Source organism: Tupaia chinensis, unplaced genomic scaffold (genome assembly GCF_000334495.1).
Source record: "Tupaia chinensis unplaced genomic scaffold, TupChi_1.0 Scaffold000627_1, whole genome shotgun sequence".
Lineage (NCBI taxonomy): Eukaryota > Metazoa > Chordata > Mammalia > Scandentia > Tupaiidae > Tupaia > Tupaia belangeri.
Window position 1 is genome coordinate 5,404,530 of NW_006160147.1, and position 14,677 is coordinate 5,419,206.

Below are 14,677 nucleotides of genomic sequence, written 5' to 3' on the forward strand. Positions count from 1 at the left end.
AGGGAAAGCCTAGGTGGAATGTGCATGCAGGCTGTGGAGCCCTCTGGAGCTGAGGGCTGCCAGGATCAATGTGATTCTGAAGGCGATTGTCATGGGCAGATGGAGGGCACAGGCTGCAGGTGCTCTCTAGGCCTCTGTGGGTCTGTCCTGGGCCTGGGTGGCCATGTTGTTGGACTGGAGCAGGAAGGCTGTGTAGGCCAGATCAGCTTCTTCCTTGGATGACTAAGGGCAAGAGGAGAGGATCAGTGTTGGGAGTGTTTACTCAGTGGGAGGAAGATGGGAGGGAGTGGATACACTAAATATCCTGAATTTATGATGTTGGCCCAAGTAACACATGGACCCACATTCTCATTCTACCCCCTATGTTTGTTGAGATGGATGAATTTTGAGAAATGGAAAGTTGCAGCTGCTAAAAATAGCTTCCTTTGTCTCACTACCTCCTTCCGACACACAGAGTGGAACCACCTCTTTTGCCTGGGCCTGTCCCCGGAAACTGTGCCCACGGTTCACAGGCAAAGTGACCCAGGTAGCAGCAGCCAGGAAGGTTTATGTTTCCTTTCTCCACCAGCCCAGAGAAGAGCTTTACAGCACCACCAGGCTAGAGGGAGTGGGAGGCTGTCTCTCAAACTACTTTGTTCTCCTAATTATGCTAACTGCAGCTGTCTGTTGTACTGACACAGGTTGGCTCCATGGCCTGGTAGTTAAGGCAGCCAGATCCACATGACTGACTGTGTGGTTTGAGTCCCGGACTTGGTAGCTTGATGAAATATACTGGGCATATGCGCATGTGTGCCCAAAATCCCAACAGAAAGGAAAAATGGAGGATAAAATATTGTGTGATATTCGCCATGGGGAATGCTTTTCCTCCACTTCTCTGTCTCTCTGCCTCTCTCTGGAACACTTGCAACCTCTAGCAAAAACAAAACAAAACAAAACAAAAGCACTAACCCCTCAGGATTTGAGGCATGAGGTGTTATCCTCCCAGGGTGCCTGAGTACATGAGGGCACATGGAGAGGGTGATATGGAACTCAAAGGCAGTGGTTGTCTCTGGTGCAATTTTAAGTAATGTGACACTTGGTTAAGGTGGGCAGAGGCTTCTAGTGACTACTGAACTGCCCACCACAAGCAAATATCTTCCAGGCCCAAGCAGAAGGCTGACTATGAGCAAACCCTCAAGGGAGGGTGAGTGGCCTGAGGCCCATGGGCCCCACACCAAGAAGGAACATTCCCTGAATCACCAGCCTTTGATTTTGATCTTCCCACCTGGGACCACGTCTTGCATGCACTCACCTTCCTCGTCTCCTGGTCTCCCTCCCTCCTGCAGGTTCACAGGCTTAAAGAGAGTTCACCTCCTTCCTCAGCCTTGCCCACGACCAGTGAGAAACATCTCTGCCTATAAAAGTCCTCCTCATACTCTACACCATCTTTCCTGTTCTGGGATCAGCTGTCATGTGGAGGCAATTTTTCCTGATGTCTAACTGCAGTTTCTCATGCCTCATTTCCTTGTCAGGCAAGCAGGGCCTCATTCTCCCTCTTCACCCTTACCCTTTTTGCCTTCTTGGGTTCTTCAGTCTCCTTGATGCTCTCAGTGGTGGCAGGAATTTCTGTGTGAAAAGAGGGTAGCTTAGCCCTGCATGGCCTCCTGGTCCCACCCCAGCCGCTGGGTCAGCCATGGGGCAGGTTCAGTTCTTATTCTCCTGGGGTTGGTGTTCCCTCACACATACCATTCTTTCCTTCAAGAGATGTTTCCTGAGTCACTGGAGCGGCTCCCATGTTGTCATTGGCTCCAAAATCCCGGGAGTTCTCAAAGTCTGACATGCTGATATCTGTCCTGTAGCTTCTAATGGAAATCCGGTCTGTCCAGAAGAGAGAGAGCTGGTGTGGGGATAGGGGCGGGGCAGAGGAGACCAGGATATGCCACTTCTCTTTAGGTGGATCCACACAGGACAGTGGAGGGGGTGGGCTCTGGTGCTTACCCCTGACTATGACCCAAAGCAGAATGGAAATGACCAGAATCCCCTCCCCAGGCCCGTTCCAGGGATAATCAAGACTTGATAACCCCCACCTTGGTTTGTCACAATAAACAGCACCTCATTAGATTCTCCCAATGGACCCATGAGGCTGTCATTATCATCCCATCTTGACCATGCAAAAACTTAGGCATGAAATAGGAAGGTACTGAGATCACACGACCAATGAGCTGCTAAACTAGACGAAAGCCCAGGCCTGTCCTCCTACCTGGGCAACCCTGCCCTGGGACTTTGACTCTAAATAATCGGAGATGGCCTTTCAGAGACAGTATTTGGACAGAAGCACTTGAAGTTTAGGAGTGTATGGGTTTATATTTTCCTGCCCTGCTTCTCAGAATCATCTGTTTGAGCCTATGGGAAAGAAGAGACATGGCTGCCTCTGCTATGGGCAGGTGAGCCAGGACTGAGGGCTCGGGGTTGGAGGTGGGGACCAGGGGCATCCTGAGGACTCACCAACATTCTTCCTGTGCCGGACTCTGGCCACCCCCACAGCCACAGCCCCCAGTGCCAGCACCAGGCCCAGGGGCACCAGGGTGGAGACCAGCACTCTTGAGCTCCCACCTTGCCCATTGGAGCTGCAAGAAATGAAGCTGTTCATTCACTGGAAGGGAGAATGGGGCCCAGTGTGTGCTGGCAGGTGGGCTCCTGCTAGTTCCTCCCAGCTCTTCTAAAGAAGATGTTCTAGACCTGGCATAGACAAGGACAGGACTTCCCTGCATCTCAGTCCTGAGAAATGGAACTGAACTGCTCCAGCGATGGGACAAGGGCAGAGGGCGTCATGGGAGAAGGGCAGAGGGCACCATGGGACATTCCCAACCACAAGTGGAGGCAGGAAAGGCTGCACCCTGTATTCTAGAGGACAGACCTCAAACTTGGTGACTCAGCCTCAGGGGTGTTTTCTGAGTAGGGAACCTGAGCCCTTCTCACCTGCTGGAATCCAAGGATCCTCTGCTACCACTGGCTTGGTCTCTGCTCTCCTCCACCACTTTTTCCTCTGCACCAAACCTGGGATCCTGAATGATTTTGTTCCCAGTCTTCCTGACACTTGGCTCTACCACATCCACATCTGAAGCAGCATTTGCTGGGTCCACATCTGAAGCAGCATTTGCTGGGTCCACATCTGAAGGAGCGTTTGCTTTTGCTGGGCTGACATCATGGGAGCCTGGAGCAGAGCAGAGTGGGGGCTGGGTTATGGTTCTCCACATAAATCATGGGATCAGGGTTAGGGTTCTTGTTGGATGGGACCCAGGATAGCATTAGAAACAGAGCAATGATGGCTTTCTCTTGCTTATCACATATGATATCCATCCCATTACTATCTTCAAGGTTCATTTCCATCTTCAAGGTTCTGTGTGATTGATCCGGCTGTGCCTTCAGGCTAGCCCTTTTTCTGGAGCCATTTTGAAACCTTACCTCAGGCTTCCTGACTGCCCAGCTGGGTGTGATAGTGCTGCCCCCTGGTGGTAGATTGGTGATGGGCTCCTCAGTTGGACTCAGAAGTCACAGGATTTCAAGGGGACTAAAAATATCCTTACTAGGGATAAAACATTCCAGGTATCTTTTTATAAAGAGGCTTTAAATGTAAACTTACTAAATGAGGTTGCCTTAATTTTCTTACTCAGACTTGGTAAAGGAATGTATGTTTCACTTTTTTTTTTTTTTGGAGAGATTTTCACTGTAGGGCGCGTGTGCTCGCCAGACAGACAGAGAGAGACATAGAGACAGAAAGAGAGAAATCACCCCCCAGGGGGGATGGTCACGCCGCAATCCCTTCTCCTCCATTCTCCTCTCGGGATCTTGGGCACGCATGCACACGCGCCTGGCGTGAGTTTTAAGCCACCGGGTCCGGGACACGAACCGCGGTCGACTACGTGGGAGTCCAGCGACATAGCCATTACGCTAACTGCTGGTTCCCTGTATGTTTCACTTTTGAGAACAGGCTTTGGTAGAGAGAGGATGAGTGTATTACACATGATAGTGACTGAAATTTCTTACATAGAAGAAAATTTCAGGACAAGCAGTTGGTGTAATGGCTATGTTGTTGAACTCCCATATAGTCAACTACAGTTTGAGTCCTGGACCTGGTGGCTTAAACTCACACCAGGCACGTGTGCGTGCCCAAGATCCAGAGAGGAGCATGGAGGAGAAGGGATTGCTGCGTGGCCATCCCCCCGGGGGGGGGGGATTTCTTGCTTTCTATCTCTTTGTCTCTCTCTGTCTGTCTGGCGAGCACACGCGCCCTACAGTGAAAATCTCTCCAAAAAAAAAAAAAAACCTCTCCAAGAAAAAAAAAAGAAAATCTCTAGATACAGAACTTGCTTGAAGGAACTTCAGTCTTGCTCCCTTATCATAATGCTGAGGTTAGAGAACAAACTCTCTATTTTGACTTGGTTTTTATGTTTGTTTGGGATAACTTTCTTTGGAGGTCTCAATGAAACGATGTGAGCCTAAATATATATTTTTTTCTTTTTAGAGGTTTTTGCTACAGGGCGCGTGCGCTCGCCAAAAAGAGAGAGACAGAAAGCAAGAAATCACCCCCCCCCGGGGGGATGGCCACGCTGCCATCCCTTTGCCTCCATGCTCCTCTCTGGATCTTGGGCACGCACACGTGCCCAGCATGAGTTTAAGCTACCGTGTCCAGGACTCGAACCGTGGTCAACTACATGGGAGTTCAGCGACATAGCCATTATGCTAGCTGCTGGTCCCATAGGCCTAAATCTTGACTCCCACCCTCACCCTCCACCTCTTTCAGCCAAACCTAGGCTCCACCCCTAGTTGAGAATCTACTAGGAAGGGGCCTTGGAGAACTCCAGACTCTGAGTCCCGTGGGGCACAGGTCCTGCTCTCAGTTGCTTACCCTTTCCCTTCTCTTCAACGGTCACATGGACAGCGGCAGTCTCTCCATAGTTGTGGCCCTGCTTCACCCCACACCAGTACCAGCCCTCATTCTCCTTGGTGACTTGGTTCAGGGTCAAGGAGATGATCTGGCTCTTCTGGTTGCAGTTCACAAAGGCCTGACTTGGGCCTTCATCTTCACTGGGCAGGGCCTGGCAGCCCTTGTTGCTCCACTTGCACCAGTATTTCTCATAGGAGTAGAATTTGCATGGGAAGTGGCAGGAGAGCTTGATGGTCTCTCCCAGCACAGCTGTGATGTGCTCTGGTACCTTGAGACTGGGTTCTCCTGGAGCAGAGAGGGAGGAAGAAAGAGGTACAGCAGTTGGCACTTGGAGAGATTAAGCAATGGCACAACCATAACATAACTGAACCCATATGATAAAGGTCCTGCTTCCTGTTCTGGGTCTTCTAGAGCATGCATATATCCATGTTTCAGGCTGGCTGAGACTGGGAGTGGATCGTGGTATGGGGACTTCATTGGGGATGCCTATCTCTATCTTATGGAAGAAATCAATAAATAAACTTTAAAAAAAGTTGGGGGCTGGCAGGTGATGTGAAGGTTAAGGTGACTGAATCCCACATGGCTGACTATGTGGTTCAAGTCCTGGACCCAGTAACCTGAAAATCACATCTGGGATGTGTGCAGGCATGCCCAAAATCCCAGCAGGAAAATGGAAGAGAAGGAATTGAGCTGTGAGCACTCCCCCTGGCTGGTAATTTCTCACTTTCCCTCTTTTTTTCTGCCTCTCTAGTGAGCACAGGTGCTTGAAAGAAAAATAAAGTTGGTACTTGGAGATGCTGCAGGGAATTGGTGAGAACATTGTCTACACTTTCTTTTTATGATTGTAAATAAATTATAAATAAGTACATTATGCTTAAAATATAAGAAATAGATCAGGCACTTGTAATCATTATGTCTGACGATCCCTGGGATCAATGCCGCCTATTATAGGACACAGAACCTTGCATGTACTTTAGTTTGCTTTCTTTATTCTTCCTTCTCTTCTAGACTCAATACAAAGAGCTACCTCCAATACGCTACTTGAGTTGATGCCCACAGATTGCAAAAGAGGCCCATGTTTTTGAGAACAGGAGGTCCTCGTGTGGTAATTCACAGTGGAGAGTGCTTGTTGCAGGCATGAAACTGTGATCTCAGGAATAGGTAGGCTCTCTCCTAAGGTCTGTTCCATTGGCATGAATGTAGGTGAGAAGGGAGGACTAGTGGCTGGAGGATGATATTACTACAGACTAGAAAAGGACTGTGGGTTTTTTCCCTTCCCTCTTGCCCCAGGTCAGCTCTTACCTTCAACAACCTTGAGCTCCCCTGTGGTGCTCCAGCGATGGTCTCCATCAGTCTGACACCAGTAGAAGCCAGCATCTTGGGTGGTGAGCTGGTTGAGTATGACTGTGTAGGTGCCGTTACCTGGCTCCTCGAAGAGCGCAAGCCTGCCATCATACTGTTTATTAACCAGCCCTGTGGTGCTCACTAACGGTGGGCAGTTAGCCTCTTCCCAATGACACCAGGACCTGAGACTGTTGCTTCCCTTGGGGTTGTAGGGGCAGAGCATGGTCACAGAGCCTCCTGTCACTCCCTTCACCACAGAGGGACGGTTTGGGATCGCGGTCTCTGGAACACAGACAGAGATGAGATGGAGGGACAGCAACATAGGAATAGCCTGGCATGATCTGAGTAGTCTATCCCCCTGATCTCACTGGGGTGGAGAGTGAGGTTTACACAAATCACCTCCCCTTCCTCAGAAAATGGCAAAGACTTTCTTGATGTCACAAAGCCTATCGCTGTAGCCACCAGGACCAGCCTCCAGTGACTTTCACTGTCAGTCTGGACATCTCATTCCTTTTTCCACCTTATTCTGAGCAGAGAATGGAAGAAGTTTCAAGAAAGGATATCAACCCTTCTCCTTAGCTTCTTAAAAATCTCCCTTGATATAAATTTATTCTGTTTATTAAGTCATCTCACAAAAAAATAGTCAGATGGATTGTTTCCAAATTAAGACAATATATTTAGGACAACGTGATATAAAATATAAATTATGTAGTACAGATAAGTTTAATTGTTGAGGACATGAGGCACATCTCAAGGAGAAGGACAGTCATTCTCTTAGCAGCTAAAGATGAGGTCCAGAGAGAGCCCTGGATGACAGAAGATGCAAAGGAATCATGGCAAGGACCTAGAACAGGGTATAAAAGTGATGTGCAGGAAACAAAATCTCTTAAAGAGACATCACAAGGACAGATGATTTTAATGGCAGGTGCCCAGATGTTGGTTTGCTGCTTCCTCTGAAGGCAATTCTATGCAGAACACTTCAGGGAGAGAAGGAGCTGAGGTTTAATGATTTCACCATGTTGATGGCTCATTATGGTGGAGTTGAGTGGGCAAGGTCATGCTGAATAACAGCCTTAGACATGGGAGTGGAAAATGTTGAGGTTAGGCCGTTGCCTTTGTAGGGAAGCTTCGAGACAAAGATCACCCAGCCCTTCTCTCTGACTGTGAGGGATGAGACACCCATCTTGCTCAGGGTCAGAGCAAGGGACAAAAGGCCCCTGCAGAGCCTGTGATGTCACTAAAGCCAGAAAATCTACAATATTTGCCTCAAGCAGGAGCTTCACTCTCCTCATTCCTATTAAGTAGGACAGCCATCAAAAGGTCTTAGATAATAGAGAAACATAGTGAGGAACAAACACGAGGCAAAGGTTATGATTTTAGCTCTTCTGTACAGCTGCCCACATAGCATCCAGCTGGGGGCTCGCCAGTGAGTGGATTTTGACTGACTGATGACTATTCGTAAGTAGAACCACAGGGAGCTGAACTAAGCTATCACCTCCCAGACTGCCCAGACTCTTCCCACTCCCCCTATGGGCCTCACCCTCATTGACAAAGAGTTGCCAAGCCTGGTAAGTTTCAGCTTCCTGCGGCAGACCACCAGGGTTTGCTCCACACCGGTACTCCCCTGCATCCTCCTTCCTCAGGCCTGCAATCGACACACTAAAGAGACCATTTTCGTCCTTGACTATTCTGCCGTCAAAGGCGGGATTCCTCTTCTTCAGGGTGTTGATGAGCACTTCACAGGTTTGCTCCTTGCCCACTCGGCACAGATACTTGGCCATATCTTTCTCCACAGGACGTAGGGCACAGTCAAAGGTCACTGAACCCCTCAGGTCTCCATAAACCAGCTCATGCTCAGGCATTCGCACTTCGAGGACGACATTCTTAACATCACTGGAATCATGCCCAGTGCGGCAAAAGTACGTGGCAGAATCACCAGGCCGGAGGTAGTTGATGGTAACGCTGAACGTCAATTGGCTGGTACCCGTAGGAGTTAGGCGTATTCTCCCTTTGTAGTATTCATTCACATAACCATTGGTGTCAGTGACTAGCATTTCGCCATTGGCAGTCTTTCTGTACAAGGACTTTATCTTCCCTGCATTCTCACGCTTGAAAGGACAGTTGATGGTCACTGTCTTGCCCAGGTCTTCTGTGTAGACTTGAGTGTCATCTTGGGGACCTTCAGGAAGAGAGACCAGAGAGAGATACCTGTGATTTCACTTTTCTACAACACAGAATTGTTGGCTATTCCCAACGAAGGTCTGGGTAGGCCTAAAACCTGGAATGCCATCTTCCGCAGAGGGACGCTGTCCGAATATGTCCCCAGAACAAGGCCCAGTTTGACTGTGTCTTCTCTGTGAAGCCTTCCCCACATGGGCATTAATGTCTCCCTCCCCTGTGCTGTCTTGGTACTTGCACCTGTATCACTCATTACATCTGATCTAGTGCGTAGCTATGCTCATCATGGTCTGAAAGTATCTTGAGAATAGAGACATGTTCTTCTCATGTTTGACTTCTCTGCCATGACCAATGTAACACCTATTTCTAGCAGATGCCCAAATAAATGTGCACAGAAATGAGATATAAGTACAGGGTGGTAGATCTCAGGGCATTATAATAGAAGCTTCTAAAAAATTCAACAGTCTAGACATGACATAGATGCCTTGTGAAGCAGTGAGTTTCTGCTATTTAATGTGTTTAATCATGGGCTGCGTATCTATGTTCTTCTAGACGTCTAAATGAGCTCCAAACTCTCTGTGGTTTTTTGAAGCTCCATCACCATCTGACTGGCCTCCCTATCTAGTCCACAGTCAATAGTATGCATATCCTAAAGAAGAAAGCATATCTTTGGGAGTCCCTTTAAATTTTCTCCCTTAAGGCCTCTTTCTTTTTCAGGTTGCCCTTAACTATCTATTGCATCGATGGAAAAGTCATGAAGCATTTTTGCATAGAAAATCATAGGAAAATATGTCATGACTTTTCCAACGACCTAATAAATGTCTACCCTTCTCCATTGTTGAACCTTTGCCAGAAAAAGCTTTCTTTCTTTCTTTAAATTATGCCAGGCTTGTTCAGTGACTGTCCCTTCAGGACCCTGGTCTTTGGTCAAGAACCGATAATCTAGTTTATGCTGATAGTGCCGATGGACTAATGGATCCCAGGCAAAAGAAAACACATTAGCTCTGTGGCAGAGCAGTGATGCACTGCTCCAGGGAAGCTGGATCTCATTTGGTGATCACAGTTCAAATCCTTGGCCTGGTTGGCCTGAGACACCCTGGGCATGCTTTTAAATGCCCAGGATTCAATGGGCCAGAGGGTTGGAGGAAGATTGTGGTGTGTTCAGACCTGTGCAGCTTTCTTCTCTCTTCTTGGCACTCTAGCATGAATAAGGGAAGGACATATACTTATTAAAAAAATATGTATTTTAAAAGAAGTCTTCTGGTAGCCCAAGTCCTTGGTCTAAAAGGTGCATTAATGATAAACATTCAGGAATTTCCATAAATTTCTTTCTGCCTTTTCTTTACTTTTTTAAATAAATTGCCAAAGTGTATGTATGCTCGCCAGGGATGGAGAGGAAGAGGGAGAGGAAGAGAGAGAGGGAGAGAGAGAATGAGAGTGAGAAAAAGCACCTCTCAATGAAGAGAGAGAGAGAGAGGGAAAAAAGCCTCTCAATGTGGGGTGAGAGAGAAGGCACTTCCCAGTGGGGGCATGGTTACACCACAATTCTTTTTCTTCCATTTCTTCATCCGGTCGGGATTTGGGGTATGCCTCCATACATACCCAACATGTTTTTCAAGTTGCTGGGGCTGAGATTCAAGCTGCAGTTGGCCATGTGTAATCTGGCTCCCGATGCACTGTGCTTAATTGCTGTGCAATGGGACTGGCCCTCTCCCTCCCTTTTCTCCTTAGGTTTATAGACCTCCTTTCCTACCTCCAACAAACACAAGGGACGTGCTCCTGATACTGTTCTCAACTAGAGCTCTTTAAAGTCCTAAAATGTTATAGGTTTGGAAGACCTAGGAAGTTCGATGCACTGCCCTCAGAAAGACCCATCTGCCTCCTTCCCACGTCCTATTATAAAAAGTCTGCCTCAGGAGGAGCCTTCCCATCCCATACTTGGATACCCCTGAGATGATTCCCTCTGACTTTCCTCTAGAAGCCTGAAGAGGTTGGATCCTTACCCTGGTTGACGACCAGGCTCACATCGAAGAACAGACCACGGCTGCTGATGCCCAGGCCACACTTGTAGTGCCCAGTGTCTTTCGGGGTGAGTTGGGCAATGTCCATCACAAATGTGCCATTCTCTGGGAAGTTGGTGAGGTTGGCTCTGCCTGCATAGTCCTCGGAGACGTAGCCCTCAGAGGAGAGGAGGGTGCTGCAGCGGCCACTGGTTCCCTGCCGGCACCAGTACTTCCGGGTGTGCCGATTGACTGAGGTGGGTGGGTAGAAGCACCTGATGGACACCGACTTACCCTCCACACTTCTCACCTCCTGGGGACCAAATATGGGACTCTTCATGGAGACCCCTATGGGGACAGAAGACAGAGAGGCTCTCAGGTTCTTGGGAGTAAAGCCTGCTGAAAGGATCCACACAGCCCACCCTGAGGACACACAATTTTCTACCTAACACATGAGCCCTCTGTGCATTATTGACTCTACTATGGACAATGACTGTGATTGGTAAAATGGCTGCTTAATCATCATTAAAATACATTATAATTATTATTCACTAATGCTATTTTAAGGACAATAGAATGACAAATTGGCAATATCTCTTGTTTAAAAAAAATTGCCACTTTTGCAGAGTGCTGTATTTTTGCATTTGCTATCTGTTATTTCCCTTTCTTTCTTTCTCTTTCTTTCTTTCTTTCTTTCTTTCTTTCTTTCTTTCTTTCTTTCTTTCTTTCTTTCTTTCTCTTTCTTCCTTTCTTTCTTTTAGGTTTTTCCTATAAAGTGTGTGTGCACTTGCCAGAGAGAGACAGAGAGAGGGAAAATGAGAATCACTCTCTCCCCCAGGGGAGATGATCATGCTGCATTCCATTCTCCTCTCAAGATTTTGGGCATGCTTGCACATCTGTCCAGCATGATTTTCAAGCCACCATGGAAAATCATGGACTCGAACCATGACTCCATGCGAGAATCCAGCATCCTAACCACTATGCCACCTGCTGGCCCCTCCTTATATTTCTAAAAACAGTTTGTACATGGTTTTCTTTTCTTCTGCCTCCTCCTCCTCCTCCTCCTCCTCCTCCTCCTCTTCTTCTTCTTCTTCTTCTTCTTCTTCTTCTTCTTCTTTTCGGATAAAAATATTGAGAGCAGGAAGGGTAAGAGATTTCCCCCAAAATCTATAGCTAGTGATAAAGATGGACCTGCAGGTGGCATGGTGGTTAAGGCAGTGGATCCCACATAGCCAACCCCTAGTTTTGAGTCCTGGACTTGAAAAGCATGCTGGGCACATGTGTGTGCATGCTCAAAATCCCAAGAAGAGAGTGAAAGAGAATGGATTGAAGTGTAGTTATCCCCCTAGAGTGTGATTCCTCACTTTCTCTCTCTCTGTCTCTTTCTCTACCTCTCTTTCAAATGAACACATGCACCCTATGGCAAAAATCTAAAATAAAATAAAATAATAAAATAAATGCTTAGTCTTTTTTATTCCTGGAAAATACCCTTGATCAGACCCCTGGCCTTGAAATTGGGAACCACTGTTCCTGTTCCTGATTCCTGGTCCTCACCAATCCATTTTCAAGCATGACCTTTTTGCATGGTCTCCGTGTGACTCCTCTTCAAGGTAGTACAAATTTTGACAGGGACATCCTGGACATAAGTCTGATTTCAGTGTTCCTAGAGCACTGGATCCTGGGGGCAGGGGTGGGAAGGGGTAGAGCCTTGGGAGTTGGGACCTGGAAGACGTACCTGGGAAGACAGCAAGCAGGCAGGTGAGCAAGAGGAGCATCATTGCAGGTGGCTCCTGTGGGAGCCGGCACCAGATCCACTTCTTGCGTGAGATGCTGAAAGACAACCACCACAGGAGCTCTGTTAAGACTAGTGAGCTTAGGGTTCCTTCAACGCCCATCGGGCTTTGTATCTCCAGCAACTGACGTACATCCTGTTGAATGAATGAATGAATGAAGGGTGCCAACTTTGCCGTAGTAGCAAAGTCCTATCATCCTACTGTGCTTATGGTTCCTTAGTGGTTATAAGTAGCTTTTGTCAACTCAACTAAGCTGCAAGTTCCTTTGGAAAAAGACAACAGTGGCATTTCTTCTAGCCCTATTCAGAAAATCAGTTCTGGGCATACCACAAGATCTCAGGAACAGCTGGATAACTGGTTACTAATGATGTGGGCTCTATCTTTCTGTTTCACCTGCTTTCTCTATATTCTCAGAGGGTAGAAGAGACTGACAAATTTCATGGGGTGTTCAGAATAAAATGAGCCCCATAAAAGAGGCCAAATAGGGGCTGGCAGGTGGCATGGTGGTTAAGGGCACTGGACTTCCGCATGACCAAGCTGGTTTGAGTCCTGAACATGGTGGCTTGATCTCTCGCTTCCCCCCCCCCCACTCTGTTCCTCTCTAGTGAAATTAAAGTAAATTAATAAATAAAGTTAAATAAAATAATTCCTTTTTTTTTTACAAAAAGAGGCCTGATGATTATTAAGGTTGTACATATAATGATAACGGTCTTAACTACCACCAATTGTTCTCTTGCCAAACCTTGGGCACGGTGTTAAATAATTTACATGTGTTATCTCATTTAAACTTGATACCAACGCTGTGAAGTGGGTATTCTTAGCCATATTTGACATCAGAGGAAATGAAAGCTTAAAGGTTAAATGCATTCCTAAAGGTCATACAGGGGTTCAGTGTGCAAGGTGGGGAGTATGGGGTTGGGGGAAGAGTTGAACCCAGCTTCTAGCTTTGACCCCAGAGCCCACGTTTTAACCTCTTCCCTGTACTGTATCACACCTAGCTTGCATATAGCTTATTATTCCTGTTACTTCTAGAGCCCCTATTCTTGTCAAAGCACCGGCATTTACACTATCTCATTTGAGTTTTATAACTTCTTTTGAAATAAGACATAAAATCACAACCACTTTGTAGATAAGAATATCAAGGCCTTGAGATGAAGGACATACTCAAGGTTTCCCAGGGACTGGGTTATGGGGTCAGGACTACAAAATAGGTGTGTGGTCTTTGCAGTCTTTCCTCGTAAAGCCTGGCAGAAAAAGATGCAGAACCCACGATAAGGCCACTCTGAGGGTGCAGCCCATGTATACTTTGTCACCACCGTGGACGCAGCCCAGGACTGGGGGCTGGTGGAGGTAGAGGGTCCTGCAGTCTGCCTACACTGCTGTACATGGTGGCTTGATCTCTCGCTCCCCCCCCCCCACTCTGTTCCTCTCTAGTGAAATTAAAGTAAATTAATAAATAAAGTTAAATAAAATAATTCCTTTTTTTTTTACAAAAAGAGGCCTGATGATTATTAAGGTTGTACATATAATGATAACGGTCTTAACTACCACCAATTGTTCTCTTGCCAAACCTTGGGCACGGTGTTAAATAATTTACATGTGTTATCTCATTTAAACTTGATACCAACGCTGTGAAGTGGGTATTCTTAGCCATATTTGACATCAGAGGAAATGAAAGCTTAAAGGTTAAATGCATTCCTAAAGGTCATACAGGGGTTCAGTGTGCAAGGTGGGGAGTATGGGGTTGGGGGAAGAGTTGAACCCAGCTTCTAGCTTTGACCCCAGAGCCCACGTTTTAACCTCTTCCCTGTACTGTATCACACCTAGCTTGCATATAGCTTATTATTCCTGTTACTTCTAGAGCCCCTATTCTTGTCAAAGCACCGGCATTTACACTATCTCATTTGAGTTTTATAACTTCTTTTGAAATAAGACATAAAATCACAACCACTTTGTAGATAAGAATATCAAGGCCTTGAGATGAAGGACATACTCAAGGTTTCCCAGGGACTGGGTTATGGGGTCAGGACTACAAAATAGGTGTGTGGTCTTTGCAGTCTTTCCTCGTAAAGCCTGGCAGAAAAAGATGCAGAACCCACGATAAGGCCACTCTGAGGGTGCAGCCCATGTATACTTTGTCACCACCGTGGACGCAGCCCAGGACTGGGGGCTGGTGGAGGTAGAGGGTCCTGCAGTCTGCCTACACTGCTGTCATGACCTGAACTGTAGCCTACAGGGGAGGAGAAGAGTGGAGGAGAGCACTTCCTACCTCCCAGCAGACTTGACAGACTTTAAACTTTGGAATGGACTTGGCAAAGAGTGTGTTAATGGAGAAAACAATGATAGTAATTCTTGGGCAGTAATGAACACCCACCAAGATAAGGAAGCTCTGAGCAGGAGGGAGCCCCATCATCCCCCAGCCTCCCTCCTTGCCT

General features: G+C 47.1%; 1 protein-coding gene across 1 annotated transcript in view; it reads right to left on the reverse strand.

Moving 5' to 3' along the window:
- Positions 1-102: 102 nt before the first annotated feature.
- PIGR (polymeric immunoglobulin receptor) overlaps positions 103-14,677 on the reverse strand; it is a 20,300-nt gene continuing 5,725 nt past the window's right edge. The window contains exons 2-11 of the mRNA XM_006159283.3: positions 12,185-12,279; positions 10,453-10,797; positions 7,812-8,450; positions 6,230-6,553; positions 4,889-5,212; positions 2,959-3,193; positions 2,485-2,606; positions 1,726-1,857; positions 1,547-1,605; positions 103-222 (exon numbers count right to left, since the gene is read on the reverse strand). Coding sequence (XP_006159345.1) covers positions 127-222; positions 1,547-1,605; positions 1,726-1,857; positions 2,485-2,606; positions 2,959-3,193; positions 4,889-5,212; positions 6,230-6,553; positions 7,812-8,450; positions 10,453-10,797; positions 12,185-12,227 — 2,319 coding nt within the window. The 5' untranslated portion in view covers positions 12,228-12,279 and the 3' untranslated portion in view covers positions 103-126. The remainder of the gene's footprint in view (positions 223-1,546; positions 1,606-1,725; positions 1,858-2,484; positions 2,607-2,958; positions 3,194-4,888; positions 5,213-6,229; positions 6,554-7,811; positions 8,451-10,452; positions 10,798-12,184; positions 12,280-14,677) is intronic.